Genomic DNA, 11,775 nt, shown 5'->3' with positions numbered 1-11,775 from the left:
AAAGAGGCCGAAAAACGAACGCTTTTGTACACCAAAGCCATAGAAAATTGAAAATATATTATGATTTAAGGATTAAAATTAAAAATGTTTCATTGTATAATTACTTTTTTGATCTAAATTATTTGTATGCATGTATTTAAATAATTTCTTTTTATCAAATACAGTCATTAATATTATTAAATATTGTCATTTTTAAATTTCCTACCTATTCCAAAAAAATATATGAAAAATGTAAGAGTTACCTATTGGTAATTCACTAAATTATCATACATAATTATTTCAGAGTGTTATAATTAACAAATAATAATTCATAATTACATGGACATGAAAAGGGAGGGCCAGAGGGGGCTTAGACCACTCTGAGCCATCTTAAGGCCTCTCTAAGATAATATGTACATAATTTTAACACTACATATTTTAATATATAGCCAAACTTTATTATAATATATTATACCTATAATTTATGAGATAAAAAATGTGCTATAAACAATTATTAAATATACTCAGACTCAAGGAATCTACTGGAAAAATTTTAGTAATTTAGTATTTATAATATTACCTATGAGCTATCTAAAATTCAAATGCTTATATTTGTAATACCTTTTGTCCTTTTTATAAGCATTTATTACTTGGTTGTACCTATATAATATTATTATATTATATTAACAGAGATCCTGGGGATACCAAAATATATTATGCTAAATGCTTGATAGATTTATATGGTCATCATATATCAGTGCTTCTCAAGCTGGAGGCATGGCTATATACTGGCATGGCTATTTTATTTAAACTATTTTCTTTAGGCTTTAAGAAAAAAATATACTAAAAACATTAATTTACTATAATTTTAATAATTTATCTGTGTGAAATAGTAGGTACATATAATTTTTGTATATAATTAAGAAAAAATAATTTATGATTTGATTAAGGGGCCTTGACAGTTTTACATTAAATTTAGGGGATCACACGACAAAAAAAAAATGAGAAGCACTGTCCTAGATTAAACTGTAGTATATCTAAATATATATAATATGTATTATATACATATTGAAAAATTAAATTAGGTTGCAAATATCCCAAGAAGTGACTAAATTATACATCATAATATTTTATAATTGATGTCTACTTGATAAAAAATATTTAAAACAAAAATACAAATGTAAATTAAAATTATTAGATGCTAACTCCAAAAAAAATAAATTTTAATTCATAGTTTTAAAGCATTTTGCATTTAACAGTATGAAAAATTAGGCCTTCATAGGACAGGAAGCGCGCTCTGGCGTCTATAGGAACTGTGGTAAAAATTTCAATCAAGAGTTTATACGTATAGGGAGTTCAGAGTGACGACACCTTATCAATACACCTTGGTATAATCCATGATTTAAGATTATATCACAGAACAATTTAATAATATACGGATAACAATATAAGACGAGCAATCATGATTATTGATAATAAATGAATTCAAATTTAAAAGTGACATCAGAGTTATAGTTATAATATAATAAACTTAAGTTTTAAACTATATCATGAATATAGTTATATCTTAGTCCTTGGTTAATACAATGAAGATTGAAGACGAGAATCTGAATATTCTGATCTTCATCGTTAACACATTTAAAACGGAAATAAATAATAACGAAATCTTAGATTTATGTTAATATTACGTACCTGTAGGACCGAAATATAGAATAAATTATTTAAACAATTTTTCGCACTTGGGCATGGAGTGCGACAATACACCACACGTTGAATTTTTTAAACCAAGATCGAAAGTTTTGAAATTACATTTAATTCATTTAAATACAGTATCATAAATCTTGATCTCTGATTTCTGAATCATAATTCATAGTCATACCACTATAACACAACATGCCTATATTGAATGAATTATTATTTAAAATAACAAGTTGACCATAAAAATAGATTCAAAATTAAAATAAGTTGTCAATTTATAAATAGGTATTTTCATTTTTCTGTAAAATAATCCTTCAAAAAAATTGATATTTTAGTTTTCTAGACATTTTTTTTATACAAAATTTTAGTTAAAAAAAAAAATATTTAAAGTAACCATAAACTACAATAATATGTCATATTATATAATATTATAATATGTATGCTGATAACATATCAGCTTATTTAATTGATGATTATAACTTTACATTATTTACAGAATGTCTGTCAAGTCACAATACATTTTAAACTCCATCAAAATGGTAACTAATAGTTATTTAGATTAAATGCTTGTATTTTCATAAAAATATAACAATTTTCAAATAATTATTAGACAATAATATATAGGGCACAGAACACTGTGAATTAAGTATAAACCTAATTTCGGGTTAACATTGTGAACGACCTTATGTGTCTAAGAAGCACAAACATTTAGTTCATAATTCATATTTCTTAAGTCTAAAAAAAAAATGCAAATACAATACAACTAATGTCTGATATTTTATTAATTTTTTTTTATTATTAATTTGTATTATAAACTAAATTATACAAGTATTTTCTCCCAACAAAATAATTTACATGTTGCCCTAATAGAAAAAATAATTTTTACTTATCATTTACAAAAAAAACTATATATATATATATACACCTTTGCTTATAATATATATATATATATATATATATTTAATAATTATTATCATATTTTAAGAATTAAGTGCGAGATCCATTTGAATGAACAAGCTACAGTGTAAAGTGAACTGTTTCTTTAATCTTGCTCAAACAACTCGCTTTAAAATAACTTAAACATTAGTACTTTGGAAGTGGCGTAACCAAAATTTTTAATCTTATAAAATTTGGGGGACCTTTGAAATATATATATTTAAAATATCATCAAATTCAGTCGTACAAATCAGAATGGCAAGCTCTAATAATAAGTAGTGTTAAGCCACTAACAGACATTATATCGAGTTTGAAAAAAAAATATTTGTTCACATAAATAAATCATTTTTTACAATTTTTAATTTTCATAGTTTAACTGAAAATATGTCACAAAATTGTATATATATATATATATTTTCATTATTATAATTTAAATAGAATAAGGAGATATCTTAAGCCAGTTTTAAGTTTTAATATGATTTTGAGCCAATATCCAACATTTTTAGTTACGCAATATAAAAATGAATAAAACAAACAAAACAATCTTAGCTTAATGATTACTTAAATTAATTATTACTCTTTTACTATTATCATGAAATTCATATATTTTAAATTAATTTAATAATATCGAGTTTACAAAAATGTATAATACATAAAAAACATTGTTAGTCAGTCGATTGTTGACTTAAGGCTGAATAATTATTTTGTCTATTAAGTGCGGCTAAAATTTTGTTGTAAATTCAAAACCATCGCTTGGAGTTGTTGTAGAGTTAAGACAAATCTGAAATTATAAAAATAAATCAATTATTCTACACAATATAAATCTTAACAAACAAATATTATCATAGAAATATATATAATTTCAAAATACTAATACCATGACATTTGAAATTTAGTACAGTTAAGTTATTAGTTATCAATTTTAAAACCTATAAATATGAAAATTGAGACTAGAACTGAAATAGGTAATCAGAGGTTCATAATTAAAAAGTTTAATTTTTGATGCCGGCTAAAGATTGCCACTGCTGGGTTGTGTGTAGAGACCTTAAATCATTAAAAAATTTGTATTCAAATTTGAGAGCTTTAATATTTTGCCATTACCATCTATGCAGAGAGGGAATCACATTTATCTCACTGGCTAGTTGCCTGATTACGCATAACCACTATGTCCTCATAAAAAAATATCTATACAGTATTCAGGGTGTCCCGTGAGATTATACACATTAGCCGTAGGGGGGGGGGGGGGAGAGACTCGTCGCCAGACAAAAACGGGTCTTTTGCCGTTTTACCTATAAACTAAAAAAATGATTAGTGAAAATAAAATGTTAAAGGTCAAAATGTTCACAAAAATAAACCCTATAAAATGGCTATTTTAAATTGTTTCATAAATAAAAAAATAATATATGTGTAGTACTTGTCTCTGTAAGTCTAATAAAAAAAAAAAAAAACAGATTTATGATATATTTATTATCTCAGGAGATATCGCAATGGGTAAATCCTCATGTTACACCCTTTATAATATTAAGATAACGGATAATTATTGACAACAATAATGATGAAAATATATACTAGTAGGGAAGCATGTAATAGTTTTACATTTTTTTAAGCTTAAAGAGTATATTTTAATAATATATCAACTAAAAAAAAAGAAAAACACAAAAAATAATATATAACTTACAACTTGGATCTTCGGCTGCTTCAAAACGTCTGTGCAATTGATCATTGGAGAACTTAACAAAAGCTTCATACTGTTCAGATAATTTCATGTTTAAAATCTTATCATATTCTTCACGTAATTGACTTTCACGCTCATTTAACATACGTTCACAGATCATTCCTACCTAAAAAATATAGTATTTAGTACGTGGCCAGTAAGTACCTATTTACATTTTTATAAAATAAAAACCAGTATTTAATTTATAAATCATAAATAAAATATTATTAATCTAATGAAATAGGTAACATAATAAATTACACTTGATAGGATAGTAGGTATATAATTAGTATTATTTAAAATTTTACATTTTAGAGAATATATTATTATATATTATTGAAATGTTATTATGCTATATTATTGAAATGTTGTTTGTATTACATACAAATTATAAATGGCATATAGAAGTTCTAAACTTATTAAATTGTGTAATACATATTTTTGATTAACGTTTCATCTTCTTTTGTTTTGCCCAATATTTAAGCAATATCTTAAATATTCTTATCTATTCTTTCTAGTAGCTATGGTACTTAAAAATAGTGAAAATAGTAAGTTTTTTTTTTCAAAATAGTGAGTTAAAGCGAGTTACATCTCAAGGATAAAATAACGAATTCTTAGGTAATTAGGTAATAGAAAACTTTAACGTTTTATTATAAAATATAACTATTATAACCAGGGCTCGTAAGTTTATGCATCTGCATGTTTTTTTTGCTACACAGGAAAACATGCTAACTGAGATACAAATCCGTTTCATTACAATAGTAATAATAATATGAAGTTTGATAGTGCATGTTTTGGGTGTAAAGGCATATTTGGCATATAGTCGACTTTTTACAGTCGTTAGTGCATATTATTTCATGGAAATATTTTTTAGACAAATATTTGAAAAGTTTCTTGTTTCTTATTTATTTTTTGTTAATAAAATTATAGTGATTTGGTTTATTTTTAATATCGTGTGAATGTGTGAGTACCTAGTATCTTGGTAGGACTTATTTAGATTTTATACGTTTGACATAGTATCGAGGAAACAAAGTAATCGCTACCACTACAATCCTCCACCATACAAAGTTTGTCGTCGAAACGAACATGTACACGCGTGCAGCTTCTCACTAACAAGAATTTATAATTTTGTACATTGGTACAGTATAGTTTTCTTGCACTCGCCAGTCGCTGATAAGTTTACTCGTATGAGCCGTATGCGTTAGTCTGTTCAATTTCCCGTTTTAGTGTTTTGTGTGAGGTACTGTACACATTATTCATATTATGGGTGTAGACAAAAATTACTGCCTAATTAAGATTTATAAAGATAACAAAGCTATTTGAACTTCACAAGTATTAAATTTATATTTTATTTTATCAATATTGACTCTTAAATATATAAAAATTAAAAGGACTAAAATACTTTTAAAATTTATTGATTTTTCTTATTATTTAAAAGTTTGCTCATGATTTTTTTACATGATTTTTACATTTTGAGTGCATAATTAAAAAATGTTTGGGCATATAAATGCATATTTTTGAACTTTTTAATGCACGAAGTTACGAGCCCTGGTTGAACCCTATATAATAATAATAGATTTTATTACCAAGTTTATATTATCTACATTATGTCATTATATTATAATGAGATTTTTATTGGTATTCAGTATTCACTATGACTATAGCATCCCTCGTAAGATATGACGTAGGGGGGTTATAATTTTTTCTACTACGTAATGTCATAACCTTATACTGAAAAAAGTGAGTCACTAGAAACCTGTCATACCAGCTATTTTAGTGTGATTCTCTATTTTGCTTGTCCATTTCCCTATATTTCTATATCATTTGTTCTACATACATTTTTACAGACATTTTCAATGCCTTCGAGTTACCTATTATCATAACCTATTATCCCTCATTTTATCTACAGTTGGTTCCTTTCCTACACTACTCTTATCAAATTCCTTTCTTATTACCTATATCCTCTCTAGTCTTCACTTCACACATCCATCTAAACGTCATCATCTCAGCTATCTCATCCTCTGTTCTGTATTTTTGTTTACTGCCCAACATTCGATCCATATGTCAAGATAATTGGCTTTATAAAATCTACCTTTTAATCTCAAAGGTATCCTGTCACAAAATATCTTTAGCTCAACACTTATAATCCTATTTCTGATGTAAACTATAATTATTTTATAGTTTTGTACCATCAACTTTTTGATTACTTCCTCAATTATACACAATTGTCTCTATTTTATTCCTACTTATCCTTAGTTCCTTCTCTTCTAGTGTTCCAGTGTTGTGTATTCATTACCAGCTAGCACATACAATTAAATTTAAGTAAACAATTGAAATAACTACAAAAAAACTAATTTTAAAACAAAAATGTACATTTGTGCAAGTTTCATAAAGTTTCAACTATTGTAAATTTTAAGTATACAGAGTAAATACGGTTTTTTTTTCTATTAATTTAATAATTATTAAATATAATACTTGGCGAAAAGTGAAGAGCGGTTTGTCTTTGGCTGATGAAGGAAATGTATTCTCAGATGAACTATCCGAAGAACTGTCATCTAAATTACGATTCTCTGATAATTCCATGTTAAGCTGACGCTTACGACGCATCCTTTGAACTTCTTCAGTTAAACTAGCAGACAACATTTCTAAAAATAATAATAATACATAATTAATAATTACTGTATAATTTAGGTTTATAAGTTTTAATCAACTTAATATGAATATTATTAAGGGATGAAACATTTAAAGATTTTTCTTGATATTTTCTTTTGGTTTTTGAATGTTTATACTGTTTTCAGAACGAGATAGTTGCCGGGGCTTTGTTTGAATACCGAATCAGGTGGTTGACTTAGGAGAAGAAGTATCTGACTGCCACCGGACAAAAATCGGTTACCGTCATGTAATCTCAATACAGTATAGGTATATAAGTTAATTATTTTCAGCAAATTTTAGCTTTCGGAAATCAGTATTTATCAACTGCAGGTTATATTATCTAAACACATAACCCACTATGGTTTAGAATTTTAATTATTGTATTTAAATGTTCAAGGATTAAAATATTTAATATCATATAAACTTATATAAAATAAATAATAGGTACCCACCCACCTACTATAAGTAAAAGCTAACAAAAGTAAACTGTATAAGTAGTAGATATTTATTAAATTTGTAGCAACACTACATATGAACTATGAAATGTAGAAATAGGTAGGTTAAAGAATTTTATAATTAGTATTGTCTTAGGCGTGCGCACAGGGTATACAGGGTGTGCGCTTGCATACCCTGCCGGCAGACACGTCTTGTATTAGGGGGCACATAAATAGTCTCAGATGAACTCTCAGTCCATAATTTAGACTTGTGGTAAATGATTTAGTAATATGGATATGGTCATTATATGAACTTGTTTTTAAATTTACTGCGAGCGGTTTTCTCAATGATTTAAGGAAATATGGGTTTTATTTTTAGTATACCTAAGTATTTACTATTTAGGCACTCCCTCCCCTGAAAACTCCTACGCCTTAATAAGCAAATTACTTATGAGTACTTATCCCATTGACCTATCGTGAGTCAGTGCAGTTGTTTGTTTTGGGTAGTGCGCGGAATAAAGGAAAATAAATCCAGCGTAATATTATTTTATACATGTATACTAAGGACTATGGTCATTGTTAGTGTCAATCTTAAGATTCTTCTAACATACCAAAGTATAAATATTCGAGTATTATTCTTTTATTTATTTAAACATTCTATTAAATCCCGAAATTTGTAATAAATTAATGAAAACTTGTTCTAATTTTGTGAAGAAAAATAAATGTTTACATTTAATTTAGATAAGGCATTCTAAACTTAATTAGGTAGGCACTCTGTAAATGAAACATAGGCGGAAATAGCGTTTGGAATTTGGTGGGGGGGGGGGGGCTAAAGCCTTAACCCTACTTTTATAATATTGAATATTAAGCTTAAAACACATATAGGAAATATTTGGGGGGGCTTAGCTCTTAAAGCCCCCTCCCTATCTGTGCCTATGAAATTAAAATTCAACTATGTTAAGATCCCTTTGAAGCATAGTAATCAAACAGAGTAATAGTGATTTAAAATCATAATATATAGACGAAATATCTATATTATATAAAGGATCTATTTTCTGAATACTGTAAACAATAGATATTGTTATCTTCATTCATTATTATGTTAATTTATTAATAAGATTATTTTACCAACTTATGTCAGAACAATATTTATTTTCACTCTCAAAAACAATTAAGTATTGACTAAACACGTTTGTGTAAAATCACATATAGAGAATAATGTTTTTGAAGGTTCGACATATCTAAGATCAGTTTTCAATATAAAAAAATTATATTGTGCACCATTAAGGTGTGATTGTTATCAAGTAATCACATTAAATTGAATGTTGAATAACATAGAGGAACATTTATGATAAATGTCAAGCGAGATGTCAAGTCAATTTTTAATTTTAATATTCAACAATTATAGCTTATATTTTATAGTCCCATTCTCACAGTCAAATACTTGACAGCGAGCTTGACCGTTTAAAGGGGTCTTTATGGTTAGGTAGCTGCATGTTTATATGATAGAATTACAATAGTTTAAAATCTACAGATACTGGTTTACATACAGATAGGTAGTTTACAGTATTATATTTACCAATAAAAATGTAAGTCTAAAACCATTTTTATAACATATTATAAACATACCAATTGACAAAAATATGAATGGCTTAATCTTTCCGTTTTAAAGGTAGTTATCTTATCATAATATTATTTCTTAGTAAGAGTAGATTCAATCACTATTATAATTTATAACTGCTATTCCTATGATAAGCCATGAATTAAAATTTACAATCAATAATTTTATGATGACTCTTATGATAAAACCTGTTATTCCTCCAATATTAGAAAAAAAGGTAAGATAATATTATTTAAACAATTTTATTTTCATCGCATTACCTAATAGCAACTTTTGTAGGTATCAACTATGCATTTTTGGTTAAGTATTACATTTTAAGAACTAAGTCAACTCAAGCATTAAATCCTCGATTAAATCTGAACCTATTAATTATTATTATTTATAAAAGCATCTTGAATGATATAATGGTTGCTGTACGAACTTCAAAATAATTGCAATATTATTATTTTTTTATTAATGACCGCTAGATAGTTAATTATTATAATTTTATCAATGTGCTTTGTTTTTGTAACAAATCTCAAACACATTTAGTTAATTTAGTTTCCGTAATTAAGATAATTAGGTACATTTAGAGTGTTAGTGAATAGAGAAATGGAAATAATAATGTTCATACCTATCATGAGTTAGATAATTTCACATTTGAGGTGTAACATTACACTGTATTATATAGTGTTTACTGCTTAGGTGCCTATATTTTATTTATAATAGGTATAGTACCAAAATTGATTAAATTTCCATATCATATAAATATAAGTGATGGCGTTTTTTTAAAACTCCATTATCAACCCATTAGCGCCCAAATTATTTTTTTTTTAAATGTTCAATAAATTTTTGTTGACAACTTCAATAAATACACTCATATTAAAATAAAACTTTTTTTTTTAAATAGAGCCTATAAACGTTGCCATATGGCAACGCTGGGCGCTAATGGGTTAAGTTGGCAAGATATGAAATTTACTTGATTTATAAACAGTTGAAAACTAACCCAGAACACCCAGCTATTAATATGAAATCATGACTTAATCTGTTTTGCCATAGAACACCAAATTTTTAATTCGTTCATATTTGTGATTTATAACTTTAGGAGAAACATAATCTGACAGAAAATTATACTAGAAACACTAATAAAAAATAATTTTTAAAGAAAATTGCCAAATCAATTTTATTAATTTTCTATAGTAAATATGGTGATAGGTAAGTAGTTACCTCATACCTAGATACTTAGTGTTTCTAGATTATTTATAGTTTATAACTTTAAGAAATACAATTTTAAGTTTATCCACATTGATCAGGGTGCAGTCACTAAACTCTCGTCAAATTTACCCATTGTAGGTATAATTGGTAAATAAACTAAATTTTGCTCAATAAAAAAAAGTGGATGCACATATATGGTCTAGTAGCCAAGTAAATTAAAGTATCTACCCAGGTAGTTTATTTAATATGTAATAAAATACCCCTAGTATGAAAAACAAAATAATTAATTGATTTAATAAAAATCTAAATTGTCGTACGAGTGGGTAACTAATTACATCATTGTGTCATAATTTAAACACAATATGCGATCGAATGGCAATTAAAATGACGATGAAGTAAACAATTTAGTTAATTTATCGTAATAAGCAGCTCATTACACAAAGGCAAATTATGCAGATTACCTATAGTATTAGGTATTTCATTAGGTACCATCATATAATATACATAGGTAGTCCCGATGTAACGACTACCTAAATACTCATGTCACAAAAACATTATTAATGATCTAATAATTTAAACCTGCAAATAGCATTGAAAAACGATACCTGCCAATTCATCAATAATTGGCAAGTATAATTGGTTTAACTATATCTAGGTACCATGTATTTACAACGATTAAAATTAAAATACGAAATCGAGCGACACGAGACGGTCGGACGACAACTGCCAACCAATATCAATCGCTTTTATTTATAGCAAACGACGTCGCCATCGACACCGCCGCGACAACAGTAGTAGTAATAGTAATAATAATCACTGATTCAAACGGCGTTTACGAGACAAAAAAAATTCATCGTCCTTACCTGCCGTGATTTTTGGTACGACATCGCCACCGAAATGGGGCGAGACGTATTCGGATCTGGAGCTATTTGGGGGAGAGCTCGAAGGCGATATGCTCATAGGCGTGCATCTTTGTCTCTTGGTCGGTCTGCACATAGGGGGTTCGAAATCCAACGACCGTTTCAGCGTAGCGCAAGCCATGGCGTTGTTCGACGTACGCGCGACACCGACGACGTCTGAGAACACAGAGAAACCGATTCGTCCGGACGGCAAAACGGGCTGTAGGCGCGATGGGTTGGTGAAAAAATCCCGAAACGGCGATGTGTTTTTGTGCACGGAACAAAATGGCTTCTCTATCGGATCGCACACGGGTAACGGATCGACGCAAGCCTCGTACGTACACACACACACTCACGCACTCACGCACGCACGCACGGACTGAGATACGTACGGACGGTCGGGAGCGGGAGCGAGTCGAGCAAGCACGAAACAGAAATGACGGAGATCGGAATAGTACATCGGACGTTCGGCGTGAAAACTTATTTAAATAACAGCTCGTTCGGTCCGGTGTTACCAACCGAAACCTTCGTCTTCGGATCACGATACACATCGTAGGCCAGGGTTGTCGAACACTGTGGGACCGTGACCAACCTACTGATGACCATAATATTCTCTCGTGGAAGAGCAATAAAAACGACCACCGCAGG

At 28.3% G+C, this 11,775-nt stretch overlaps 1 protein-coding gene across 1 annotated transcript; it reads right to left on the bottom strand.

Annotated features, from left to right (window-relative positions):
* Positions 1-2,226: 2,226 nt before the first annotated feature.
* On the bottom strand, positions 2,227-11,573 carry LOC100165953 (akirin). The gene is made up of 4 exons (XM_001943083.5): positions 11,092-11,573; positions 6,803-6,972; positions 4,292-4,454; positions 2,227-3,394 (listed from the first exon to the last, which is right to left on the bottom strand). The coding sequence occupies exons 1-4, from the start codon at positions 11,267-11,269 to the stop codon at positions 3,384-3,386; spliced, it is 522 nt and encodes a 173-aa protein (XP_001943118.1). The 5' UTR covers positions 11,270-11,573; the 3' UTR covers positions 2,227-3,383.
* Between the last annotated feature and the right edge of the window lie 202 nt (positions 11,574-11,775).

This window comes from Acyrthosiphon pisum, chromosome A1 (assembly GCF_005508785.2).
Source record: "Acyrthosiphon pisum isolate AL4f chromosome A1, pea_aphid_22Mar2018_4r6ur, whole genome shotgun sequence".
In the NCBI taxonomy this organism is placed as follows: domain Eukaryota; kingdom Metazoa; phylum Arthropoda; class Insecta; order Hemiptera; family Aphididae; genus Acyrthosiphon; species Acyrthosiphon pisum.
The sequence above is the reverse complement of the archived record's forward strand: the minus strand, read 5'-3'. Positions and strand labels throughout refer to the sequence as shown.

Bases quoted from the DNA above. Each gene is read 5' to 3' on its own strand.
- LOC100165953 (XM_001943083.5), bottom strand. From the start codon at position 11,269: ATGGCTTGCGCTACGCTGAAACGGTCGTTGGATTTCGAACCCCCTATG. The intron at 6,973-11,091 runs GTAAGGACGATG...TATTATTTTTAG, and splicing joins CGTACCAAAAATCACGGCAG to AAATGTTGTCTGCTAGTTTA. The intron at 4,455-6,802 runs GTATTATATTTA...TATATTTTTTAG, and splicing joins CGCTCTTCACTTTTCGCCAA to GTAGGAATGATCTGTGAACG.